This window comes from Microplitis mediator, chromosome 9 (assembly GCF_029852145.1).
Source record: "Microplitis mediator isolate UGA2020A chromosome 9, iyMicMedi2.1, whole genome shotgun sequence".
NCBI lineage: Eukaryota > Metazoa > Arthropoda > Insecta > Hymenoptera > Braconidae > Microplitis > Microplitis mediator.
The window spans coordinates 17,503,393-17,516,788 of record NC_079977.1 but is presented as its reverse complement, the minus strand read 5'-3'; the positions used below and the strand labels follow the sequence as shown (position 1 = coordinate 17,516,788).

Sequence of the window (13,396 nt, the reverse complement as noted above, 5' to 3'; positions counted from 1 at the left end):
CTTATCTTTTTCAACACAATAAGGGTAATTTTTTGTTTATTATTTTTCAAAACATTTATTTTAAGTCATATTCTAAAGCAATTAGATGATTTTTAGATTTTTTATGAAAATTTCAGCCTATTAATTGTAATTTTTATTGTGATTCAATATAAATTTTATAAATTGAATCATCAACTTTTTATCATAACCTACGAGTAAAAATTAAATTAGAGAGAATTTATTTAGATAGCCGCTAGGTGTAATTTTTACTCGTAATTGTGAGTAAAAATTAATCTGATTGATTTTTACTCACTGAAAGAGTAAAATTTCGTAATTCGAAAGTAAAAAGTCGTAATGGCCCAAGATTACTCAATTTAGAGTAATTTTTTTAATAAATAACATGGCAATATTCATACGAAAATTCGTTCCGTGTAGGAAGCTATTCTGACTATGTTTAGAATACCATCCGTGTGTGGGTGTGCACAGAAAAGAAGGAAATCTTGAACCAAGAAATAATATGTCTTCGAAATTTGTTTCTTGAACTAAGCGAAATTTTGTACTTTATTGAAGTAAAAAATTATTTGGATCAAGAAATTATTTCCTTCGTGGAAGACATTATTTCTCAGTCTGAAACTAAAATTCTTTAAGTCAAGAAAAACTCTCTTTGCCCAAACCATTTTTTTCTTGGTAGCCAGAACATTTTTTTTTTTAATTCGCAAAATTTTTTTTCTTGGCTGAAAATTGTTACATTTTTTAGTCAAAAAAGAATATCTTGACCTAAAACAAGAAAGTTTTTGAACTATGAAAAATAATTTTTTCAACCAAAACCAAACTTTCTTGGGCCAAGAAATTTTTTTTTTGTCGCAAACAAAAAAAAAATTTTTCAACCAAGAAATAAATTTCTTCAAGTAAGCAAATAAGTTTATCAAGCTACCAAAAATTTTTTTTTTTTGTAATTTTTTTATCCAAACAATTTTTTTTTTGTTAAAATATTTCATGAACAATGTTGTGAAATAAATAAATTCTTTATTAGAAGCATTATTAAGGGATAGGAAAGTTTTGCAATGAGTTAAATATATAAAACAAATAGAGAAAAATAATTATCGCTTAGTGAAAGAATCGAATCCAGACCGATTCAGCGTCGCGCGAAAGCATTACTAACGAAGCCATCCCAGCTTTTGTTGGGCTACGTTTACTTTGCCTACATATATTGAGCCACACTGGCCAAATCGTCAGTCACATTTTTAAATCCCAAACACAGAATATAGATTTTAAATATTATTATCAACAATAATTTGGACAAATTTTAGTTCCGACATTTTAGCACAATGCTGAACGGATCATATGAATCCGTTCATTAATGAATTTCGACATAAAAATAAAAAAATTTTTTAATAAAAACAAATTTAGGTACAAAAAAAAATAGAGAAATTATTTAATATTGTATGATTGCATTAATTTATTTAAAATAAAAAAATGGACTTAGTATTCGTTTACTGCGCCAGCACAAAAAGAGAGAGTAAGTAGTATTCGTTTCTTAGGGTGCAAAGGAGGAAGCGACTGTGTATGAATTCAGGACAGAACTTTCCTGGCTGAGACTCTAATAATCTTAGTTTGAGATTTTTCGTGTGATTGGTCAGAAAAAGTACACTACTCAAACCAAGAGTTTACATTTTTTAAACCAACTCCCTTTATTGTTAGTTCAAGTTTATACCGTTTATTGTTTCAAAACATCATATATTCTTGGTTCAAGTAAGTAACGTAATACTTAGGTTAAAGAAAATGTTTATTTTACTCAGAAATGCAAGCTTTAAAAAAGAGTAATTCTATTATTAGACCAAGTATGAAATATATTTTGGTTTAAAAATTTTTTTTTTAATTCAAGAAATTATTTTACTTCGTTCAAAAAATTTCCGGTTTTCATTCCGCCCGCTGGAAAATATCTTTGTTGAAGGAAAATTTTCTTGAGTCTTATAACAGAGTAATTATCGTTACTATATAATACTATAGTTTTTAATATTTGAATAAAACATACGATAACAGATATGTGCAAAAAACTTAATTCTACTTAAGGTCTACTACCGGCCAGTGATCGCCCCCAGAGCTTGGAAAAAAAAAAATCAACTTACACATCTTTAATCTAGTGAAATCTTCTGTTGAGAGACAAAACTCTCTCTTTCTCTCTCACTCTCTCTTTTATTAGAAGAAATATATCTTACATGTTTTTATTAAGCTGGCATTGAAAAAAATACAGATTGATGAAAATTTTATACTTGAATTTCTTAAAATAATGAATGTTAAGTGGCGCGGACCATGGAGAGACCACTTTCCAAGCGCGGACCACGGAGAGAGCGCTATTCCTCTCCAGTACTTCAAGTCGTCTCACTGGACAAAACGGCTGTCGATGTTCTTCAATTAGAATGATGAGAGTCGATCAATGAACGGTCATAGTGGTTAAATCGATAGTCATCAGTTGGCATTTTCGCTGGTTTTAATATAAATTCTGTTGAGATATCGAATTTTAATTTTGTTGCACCAGCTGAATAAGTTTTTGATTATTGAACTAATGGTATCAATGCTTTACTTGGAATGATATGATTTATGTCTTTCACTTAAAAAATCAACGAAAATGTAGCTTTTATCAATAAAAAAACAAAGTAATCGAAAAAATAAAATTTTCTTGATTGCTTTATGTACATATTTCATTTTTTAATGCTTTAGATTGTTAATAAAAAGTAAAGAATCCATATTCTCTTTATAATAATGTAGATAGGGGAGGTTGGGGCACGAAGGCTCCCTTAAGCCGGTTGTTTCTTTCTGTGGCTTTTAACCATCAAATTCGTTTATTTTCCGTCAATTTCGAAAAAATCAGTCGAAATTGTGCAATAAATAAAAAAAAAAATTTTTATTTGCTGGGGCACAAAGGGCCCCTTTCTCCAAAAAATTAAAAAAAAATTTTTTTTTTTATTTTCCGTCAAGTTATGACCTCTATAATATGTTTATTATATTTCAGGTCAATATGTGATATGTGGAATGGAATGGACTATTAAAAAAAAAATAAAAATTGTAACGAAATAATTAACTTGACGGAAAATAAAAAAAAAATATTTTTTTCGTTAAAATTGTTTTTTTTTTTTCGAGTGATCTATTTTGCTCCACATATGTCATATTGGCCTAAAATATGATAAAAACATTATAGAGGTCATAACTCGACGGAAAGTAAAAGACAAATTTTTTATACCTAATTTTTGAAGGGCCCATACAGGAGCTGCCAGAGTTGAACAACGGGCCCCTACTTGGCCCAGCACTGGGGAACCTAGCTTTGGCACACCTATATTGGCCCAGGCTTGGGCCAGGACTGGGTAACCTAGCCTTGGCCGTCCAATGGCAAGCCAGACTTGGGCCAAGACTGGGTAACCTAGCCTTGGTCGTCCAATGGCAACCCAGCCTTAGGCCAAGACTGGGTAACCTAGCCTTGGCCATCCAATGGCAAGCCAGGCTTGGGCCAGGACTGGGTAACCTAGCCTTGGCCGTTACAATGATTACCCGGGCTTGGGCCAAGGTAGGATTACCCAAGTTTGGATATACCCATGGTTTATACAAGTAGATCATATAAATGTATCAGTTCAACGTTAGTAGGTTCGTCCAGTAGCTACCGTTCGGACCCAGTAATCAGAAGGACGACAGTTCGCGCCCAGAGTCCAGCAGAATTTCCACCGAGTTTTTTTCACATCATTTACTCCCCTTAGATAATTAAAACGTTAATGATCATGAATTCTACGAGGTTAATAATAATAAATTTTTTTTAATTAAATTTATTCGTTTCCTGGAAGCCTGGGCCAGGTCTGGCAACCAAGCATGGGCCAGGTCTGGTAACCAAGCATGGGCCAGGTCTGGCAACCAGGCTTGGCCCAAGATTATCATTCCAGGCTTCTACCAAGGCTGGGCCAAGACTGGCTTACAAGCCTGGCCCAAGGTTCTACAAAGTTGGGCCAAGTCTGGGCCAAGCCTGGGCCCGTGGTACTTTCCTCTCTGGGGGGGCCTTCGTGCCTCAGGCTCCCCTATTTTTAATTGAATCAACGACATAAGAAAACAAAATATAATAAATTTATATATTGCATGCCTTAAGCGCGAGCGTAGATATGCTCTACTCTCGCCTGAAAATTAAAAAACTTGATTACGTCAGAGTTTTATTTAAACAAAAATATGATTTTTTTTTTTTTCGTTTTTTATTAGCATTTCATGCGCATAAATGATCGAAATGGTTTGAAAAAAAAAATTGGAAATTGTATCATAAATATATGTTGGAAATTTTTAATGTTTTCTGAAATTTGAAAAGTAGGAATTAATGTAGGAAAAATATTGGAGGGAAGATTTAGATTAATTATCTTTATTAGGCATTAAATAGATGAATATTAATTTTGGAAGAGTTTTGGACTAAGGATATGAGTTCAGGTATATATAAAATTTGAGTTAGTTTTTACGTGTAAAAAATTTGGTGGCCCTGAAAAGGGCCGTTTTCAACTCAAAGTTCGGGAACTTGAGTATCTAATTATCTGCATCGTCGCCTAGAAGAACAGTCAGCTCTATCTGTAAAATTAAATTCCCGTCCACCAGTAGACGCAATAAGTCGGGGTCATTTCGTTTGAAGAAACCCCCGAGATATACGTAATTGTCGTAGTCTTTGAAAGGTTGTATTTTTGCTGGCAGTCGCAGTAGGTTACCTTCCTCATCCACCACACGGCATTCGAGCTCGAAGCTGATTTCGGAATGCTCCGATTTCAATGGAAGGATCCCCAAGGTGATCCAATGTTCATCTTCTTCGTCGTGGCTAACCTCTACTTTGAAGCTCCAAACGTCGTTGACGTGTAAACCTGAAGAAAACTCTATAAACATCGGACTAACTGTCCCAGCATCGTTAATGAAGAGGAGTTCGTCGAAGTACTCCAGTTCGAAGGAGTGTACAGTTGTGTACGTTGAATTTTGAAAATTACAGTCCATGATGTGTCAAACACTCGATCGTCAATAAATGAAGAATGTAACTTGCGAGGGGTACAGCGCAACGTTTCGAGCGTAATGACTGCTACTGACCGTCTGACTCATATATAAACACGGATCACCCCCTCCACTAAAATTTGACCAATTACCAGAGAGGTTAAGTTTACCCTGACTCCTTAAAAAGAACCAATCATGACGATATTATTTTCTCTCTTCATTCTTAATTTTAACTAATTAGAATCGAGAAATTGCATCACTATGAAATTTGATAAATGTAAGTGGACTTTTTATAATAAATTGAATTTACACTGGCATATAAATCTAGCCAACAAGAAATTTAAATCCATATCAATATTTTTATTTCAAATTATACTCAAGTTGGGACGATGATGAAAATCAAAAAATATGTACAAATTTTATATCGCGTTACTAAAACCATAAGGGTGCCTGGAGCCCAGCAGAATTTTCACCGATTTTTTTTCACATCATTTACCTCCTTTGGATAGTTTAAACGTTAATGATCATAAATTCTACGAAGTTAATAATAATAAAATTTATTTTTTCTTCGAGGCTTGGGCAAGGTCTGGCAAAAAAGTCAGGGCCAAGACTGGCAACCAGGTCTGGCCCAATGTTATCATTTCACAGTCATACCAAGCCAAGCCTGGGCCCGTCGTACTTTTCTCCCTGGGTATGACTTTAAAAAAATTTTTTAATTTTAATTAATGAAATCAAAATATTGTATAAACTTTCATACTGTCATCTTGTTAAGTATGTTTATTAAAAGGGCACCAAGAAACAAAAAATTTATAGATTAATTATTTAAACTTTTATGCCGCCTTTTATGACAACACAAACCTGTAAAAAAAATGTTGATTAACAATTGAATAACTTTTTGAAAAATGGTGATGCAACTTTTATTACCGCGAAATCATATTCTTTGAAGTGTCTAGATGACACCAGAATGTTTTCAAATTTTTTAATTGATATTTAATTGTAAAAAAAAATTATTTAAAAACCGCGCTCGCTAGAGTGATGGCGCGCGCATGCTGAAACTGCCGCGCAAGGGTGCCAGAAACGTCTGGCTATGAATAATGTGACGACAGTATAGTTTACATGAAAAGAAAATTAACCGAGAAATATACAAGAGCGAAATAAAAAGTGATGGACAAAAGTTTGAAGATGAAAATATTATCCGATATGTTTATTAGAACGAAAACAAATTTGGTAGAAATAAAAATTACTCGAGAAAAAAATTAAGAAATTGAAAAATCGTCCGAAATATCTAGTCCTTTAAGTAACCTATTTTGTTAGTTAAGTTAATTACTTCTTTATCGACTGCTTTTTGCGATTGTTGATAAGTAAGTAACACGGTATAAATTTTTCTTCAAACAGAAATCTACTATTAAAGAAGGAAACATATCTGCAAATTTAAATTTAAGAAAAAAATTTATTAATTCATTGTCAACATATTGTTGTTGTAACTAAATTATAGTGCTTAATTAAATAAATTATAATTGAATATGAGTAATTAAAATATAAGCTTGTAAAATTTGATTAAACTCAATTTTTTATTAGAAATAAAGATATTATTATGAAAATTACACACAAAACAATTTTAATATAATTTTTTTCATATAATTTTTAGTTACATTAAAAAAGCATAATTTAAAAAATGAAGTATTTTACTGGATGTTAATATAATTAATAAATAAAATTTCAATATATATTTTTTTTGTTAAAAAACATATAGTTTTGTTGTTAAAAAACATACTTATGCAATTGTGATCATATGTTTCTTATCATTTCAAATACACGAGCAAAGTTCTGCACTGGCTCGTTGCAAAAAGGGCACTTTAATTGTAGACGTTTTTCAGCAGCAACTTTACGTATTTGTTGAGAACAATTATAACACATGCCGTAATGATTGCATGGAATGCAAATCATTTTTCGATCTTCTGTCACACAAATCATACAAATATTCTGAATATCCACCTCTTCGTCGTTTTCTTCTTCTGCGTTATTTTCATTATTATCATTATTTAAATTTTCTTCATTCATATCATCATCTTGTTCATTAATCGGCTCCAAGTATTCAGCATTTCCATCTAATCAAGTATAAAAGTGAAATATTAAAGTTTTTATATTGCATTTATTTATTGAAAACGAAACATCCCGAATTAAAAATAGAATACTATTGAGAACAATATAATTATGGTTGACTGAGTTTATTCAATTGGAATTCTATTGTTCTCAATGCGAATGTTTAATTACGGATATTTTCACACAAAGGTTCAACTTACCATTAATTTCATATCCGATTTCAAGATGTTGTAAATCTTCTGCTTCTTCTCTGTTGTCAGCTGGCATATGATCTGAAATATAGCTAGTGTTATTTTCATTTTTATCCAATTACCCTGTTTTAAATATAGGATCAATATTTTTAAATGTTATAAAAATTTTTATTACCATTATTATCAAGTCTTGGGTATAGATCAAGCTGTTCTTCTTGCAATATTTCAGCGTGATGGAGCACATCATGATAATGATCTGTATGGTATGTAGTTGCACTAGTTAAAAATTGTTGAACCGTCACTTTACCTTGTTTTAATGATTTCCACAAATCAACAATTAACTTTTTTGGGATACACAATCTGACTCGTGGAGCTAGTGAAATATATGATGATCTACTCTGATCCAAGCGTTCAATTTCTTTTTTAGACTTGTTCATTATAATTATCAATTCTTCTGTAAAGTATCGTAATTCAAAGCTTTAGTTATTTGTATTAATTTTCAAAAATTTGTAGACACATAAAATTTATAACAATTATATTAAACTAGTAATGAAATACTGTCATTATTTATTAATTTATCTAAAGTTCTAAATAGGTTTAATAAATCTTAGAATTAGTTGTAAAACTACAAGTTATTAATTAAATTAAATCAAACAATTTTAACAATAAATTTGCGAAAAAATATATACTAACTTATAAACTCCCATAGCGATGGGTTATCATTCATGTTGTTATGCAATAACGACCAAAACAAAACTGGAACTGTATTAAGGCTGTCGGTATCTTCGAATAGACTCATTGATTCAACCCCAACTCCTTGTATCCATGTTTCTCGAAAGTAATTTATAAAATCCGAGAGTTCATTTTGCAATTGAGGTGTTAATGAATTAATTAACTCTTGAAATCCATCAGCTATCATTTCTCTCGGTAATAAAATCAGGGACATACAATTTCTCAAGAAATTTTCTTGACCAACATTGACAAATTGTACGTTTTTTTCAAAAGATTCGTAAAATAATATCTATAAATAATAACAAATTTAAAAAAATGATCAGTAAATATTTATAATTCTATTAATTTCCAAATTAACTTACACGGCAATAATTATTAAATGTGCCACACACTTGGCTCTCAGGAAAATTTGTTTTTATATGCCCTTTAAAGTCGAAATCGGTATATATTTTACGAAGATGAATGCCAGGTATTAATAAATTTCGCACATTATACATTATTGTGGCGCAGGTTTCATACGTTTGTGTAGACCATAAAATTATTCCAATTGGAAAGACCTATAGGAGATATATTTTTATTTTACACAAATATTTTTATATTATATTTCATTAGGAACCATGTTTTATTTTTAGTAACTTACGTAATGATGGTGTTGACCCAATAAAAAAGTTAGCAGACGAGTATTTCCAAAATGAGGAACAACTTTCATTGTTGAGCTAACATGCAAAACATCAAACATAAAAGATTGAGCAAATTCTGGATCACCCAATAATAAAGCATCATTTTCCACGTTATATAATTTTATGAATCTGCCATCAGCATACTCTTTTAATTTCAAGTATTCACGTCTCGATAACATATTTGTCAAATCTTCATAAGTAGTAGGGGCTGGCAAGTCAACGAATATTTTTTTTTGCCAATTATTCATTGCGGTCCTGATTAATGTAAATGGTAATCTAAGCTTTGCATCAGGGTAACTGAAAAAATATATATTCGACACATATAATTAAAAAAAAAAAAAAAATTAAAACATAATTTTTTTGTGCATATAATTTACTTACAAACTTGAAACAGTTTCATAAATATCTTCGGTCGAATAGAAACATTTTTTACTTGCTATTTTGAGATCATTTCGGAACCGTTTAATATGATTATTTAAAAATTCACTCGAATGTTTGTGTTGTGATATAAAAAATGTTATCGGCCGATCCAGAACTTTCACACCACGAACTGGACACTTCTTAGAATTTTTTTTTTGACAGTGTACATACCTACATAAAAACAAAAAAAATTTCGTTAATGACCAAATTTGAATTGTGTCAGTCTATTACGTATAAACTTTTGATTTCGGTTATATATCATACATGATTCTTTGTGTAATGACTGATGCGCAATAAATTAATCTAATTACAACAGGTACCATCAATACTTTGAAATAACGATAATAAAATTTATTTACTTTCTCATGCACATACTATTTAAATTAATGAATTCATATAGTCATTCATCATAGTATAAAAGTACAGTTATTAAAAATTAATCTACTTAAGATTGATAATAATTTTAATTACTTACTTTTTAATTCCTACTGTCTTTTCTACGTGATAAAAATTACCATCCTCCTCTATAACTTCTCTGTTCGCCATTCTTCTGTATTTTCAATGAATTCCAATTCTTTTATTTTGATTTTTTTAAATTTGTATAGAATTGAACAATTATCTCGATTTTTTGCGGAAATTTAGTCACTTTAAAACAAAGAAATGCGTAACACGCGTACACAAGTTTGTAGTTCAGTTAATAAGATGTTCATTTGTTTCATTTTTTTTTTTTTTTGAAAGCAACTATTGGTTTATATGTAGTGGTAACAAGTGCATATACAGAACGGCAACAAAAGAACATTATTTAGGATTAATTGGATATAAATATATATATATATATATATATATATATATATATATATATATATATATATATATATATATATATATATATATATATATATATATATATATATATTCATTTACTTATTTTTTTTATTCAGATACAAATTTAATTAAATTGTATATAAATAATTAAAGTTTTAAATCACACGATATCGCAGAAAAAAAATGATTGAATTCAATAATGATTTTTAGTACAAATAATTTCTTAATTTATTCATAAAAAATTATTAGTTTCTAACTACCTAATTGATCAATCACCTTTTATATCGACTGAACAATTCATAAAAAATATAAAATATATAACGCAACGGATCGTACGGATATACTAACTCACATGTGATCACTTAAATATTAAAAGTTAGATTATAAACCATGCAAAAATTATTTCAGTTTGATAATAAAAAAAATTCAAGTTTTATTTTTTACGATGGACATTGTTACACACGTCGTCATGACACTCAAATGTAAGTTTTACCTTAATGACACCTTTTTTATTTAAATGAATGTTGATGTGGTAAACTCATACTCTGGAAGATGTAAGCCAACTTTTCTTTTGTCTTTGCTCTTGCTTATAGTTGCTGGCATAAATGAACTATGGTTCAGTCTGATAGATTTATATTTAAACTAAATTGATAAAAAATTAAAAACCTCTATTTAAAACTATATCTTGATTCTTATTAATATAAAAATTTTACGCGTTGAAGTTCATATCTTGTCAAATTCCTCATCTTCTTAATCAGTATCCAAGCTATGAGCATTGTTATGTTTTATATATTGGTTAGATAATATCAATTGTATACATTACAATGACAAATGTATTGTTTTTTTTTTTGTAATTATATAATTTTGTTTTTGTGTAGATATGTCCAATGTCACATGAGGTTTATGAAAAATTGCAAAGCTCGAGGTGTAACAAACCGAGGACCACCCGTTACTTTGTTGAAAAAACATAATCATTCTAAAAATTTTGATTTACAGCCTGTATATGACTTTAAACAAGAACTTTATAAAACTGTAACATCAAGTTTTCGAGATTTAAGAAGTATTTACGATGAGCTATGTGTTAAGTAGGTATTTTTAATTTTATTATATTTTAATACAAAAATCTCGACTGTATCATTAAATCTTTGTTATTATGTTATTATTTTTCTTTTAATATTAATACAAAATACAGACACCAAAAAGGATCCTCTCTTGTGCCATTTTGTCGCATAGAGAGAGTAATGCAACAGTGGCGGAGAAAAATTTGCCCACCGACCCCTGGTTCACTTGGTGAATATTATTTACGATTAAAATTGGATCGTTGGCAATATTTATATCGATCTCAGAACAGTAATTTAACTATTGCTAATGTTTATGGCAGAGACGGTTCGATTGCCACAGTTTTTATTGACCCTGATTTATTACAAAATATTCACACAACTAATTTATACATCGATGCGACTTACAAAGTTTGCCCATCCGATCCAAAAAATTCAATCTATCAATTTTTTACAATTTTGGCGTCAATAAATAACGTGGTATGATAAATTATAATTATTATAAAAAGATTGTATCTAAATAGTTTATTATTAAAATTATGTACTTTCAGATTTTGCCTGTCGCCTGGAGCCTCATGTCGAGGAAATCAACGGCGTGTTATGTAGCTGTCATTGAGCGTTTTAAGTCTTTTACTCAACATGTTACTGTTTTATCTTACATGACAGATTTTGAAGCAGGTCTTCGAAAAGCATTACGAGAGTCATATCCCAATGCAACCGCTCAAAGTTGTTATTTTCATTTTGTACAAGTAAGTTCTATCAGTTGTTTATCGATTATTTTTATTTATTAGTAATACCGTTTTATGAAATGTTTAGTTATGATAAATTTATTAAAACTGATCAAGGTTCATTATTTTCAGGCCATGATTAAAAAAGCCAAAAAGTTAGGTATATTAAAAAAAATAGAAAACTGGGAAGACGGAAAAAAATTTTTTAGGAAGATACTTGCTCTAGCACTACTACCAAGTGGTGATATTTTACAAGCATTTCATTGGTTACTCCAAATACATACTCCTTTCTATCATATTTTCAAAAACTTTCTCGACTATTTCATAGATTATTGGTTACTAAAAATTACACCAGCAGGATTTAGTGTCTATAGATTAAAAATTAAAACTAACAACTATACCGAATCATATCATCGAAGACTAAACAAGTTTTTCGGCTTACATTCATCACTTTGGCAATTTACCTGTAAGAAGTTACTTATGTTATTTTTAATAAGCAATTTAAGTTATTTTAGCTATTGCTCCATTACAAGACTTTAATTTGTATGTTAAGTGAACCTCCGACGCCTTCATGAAATCACAAAAATTGAAGTACAATCGTTATTACTATCGCAACCTGTACGAAGAGAGACACGACCGAAAGATTTACTTCGAGCTCAATTGCTGGACAGGGCATGGGAATTATATGATTCTGATGTGTTAGACATTCCACATTTTCTTGAACTTGCTGAATATATATCACCTGTGTTGGCCGATGGAAATATACAAATAAGTATCGAGGATGTAGATAATTTTATTAATATTCCCATTTACAGATACGGTTAGTATCAACACTTTAATTTTAAGATAAACATATATAGCAAAATAGTTTCCATTTCTTGAATTGACCTTCTTTATAGTTGCAGTCGGTGAGAATAATTATGTGGTTATTAATAATGATGAAGCGAACCATGTGCAGCATATACTCTTCATCCAACAAAATTAGAAAATTTCATTAAGAAAAAAAAGCTTGGAAATTGAGTAAAAAATAACTTTGTCTCAAAAAAAAAAATATGTTAAATTGCTACTGAAGAACGTCTACAATTAAAATGCCCTTTGTGCAACGAGCCAGTGCAGAACTTTGCTTGTGTATTTGAAATGATAAGAAACATATGATCACAATTGCATTAGTATGTTTTTTAACAACAAAACTATGTTTTTTAACAAAAAAAATATATATTGAAATTTTATTTATTAATTATATTGACATTCAGTAAAATACTTCATTTTTTAAATTATGCTTTTTTAATGTAACTAAAAATTACATAAAAAAAATTATAATAAAATTGTTTTGTGTGTAATTTTCATAATAATATCTTTATTTCTAATAAAAAATTGAGTTTAATCAAATTTTACAAGCTTATATTTTAATTACTCATATTCAATTATAATTTATTTAATTAAGCACTATAATTTAGTTACAACAACAATATGTTGACAATGAATTAATAAATTTTTTTCTTAAATTTCAATTTGCAGATATGTTTCCTTCTTTAATAGTAGATTTCTGTTTGAAGAAAAATTTATACCGTGTTACTTACTTATCAACAATCGCAAAAAACTGTCAATAAAGATGTAATTGACTTAACTAACAAAATAGGTTACTTAAAGGACTAGATATTTCGGACGATTTTTCAATTTCTTAA

General features: G+C 29.6%; 2 protein-coding genes across 2 annotated transcripts; one reads left to right on the top strand and one right to left on the bottom strand.

Moving 5' to 3' along the window:
- Positions 1-6,668: 6,668 nt before the first annotated feature.
- On the bottom strand, positions 6,669-9,804 carry LOC130674710 (uncharacterized). Its single transcript, XM_057480121.1, has 8 exons — positions 9,576-9,804; positions 9,062-9,271; positions 8,641-8,977; positions 8,363-8,557; positions 7,962-8,289; positions 7,444-7,722; positions 7,278-7,349; positions 6,669-7,082 (listed from the first exon to the last, which is right to left on the bottom strand). Exons 1-8 carry the CDS (start codon positions 9,644-9,646, stop codon positions 6,763-6,765), a joined length of 1,812 nt encoding a protein of 603 aa, XP_057336104.1. The 5' UTR covers positions 9,647-9,804; the 3' UTR covers positions 6,669-6,762.
- Positions 9,805-10,142: 338 nt separating this feature from the next.
- Positions 10,143-12,958, top strand: LOC130674670 (uncharacterized). Its single transcript, XM_057480069.1, has 7 exons — positions 10,143-10,407; positions 10,804-11,010; positions 11,118-11,463; positions 11,535-11,732; positions 11,844-12,177; positions 12,265-12,531; positions 12,611-12,958. The coding sequence occupies exons 1-7, from the start codon at positions 10,316-10,318 to the stop codon at positions 12,694-12,696; spliced, it is 1,530 nt and encodes a 509-aa protein (XP_057336052.1). The 5' UTR covers positions 10,143-10,315; the 3' UTR covers positions 12,697-12,958.
- Positions 12,959-13,396: the final 438 nt, after the last annotated feature.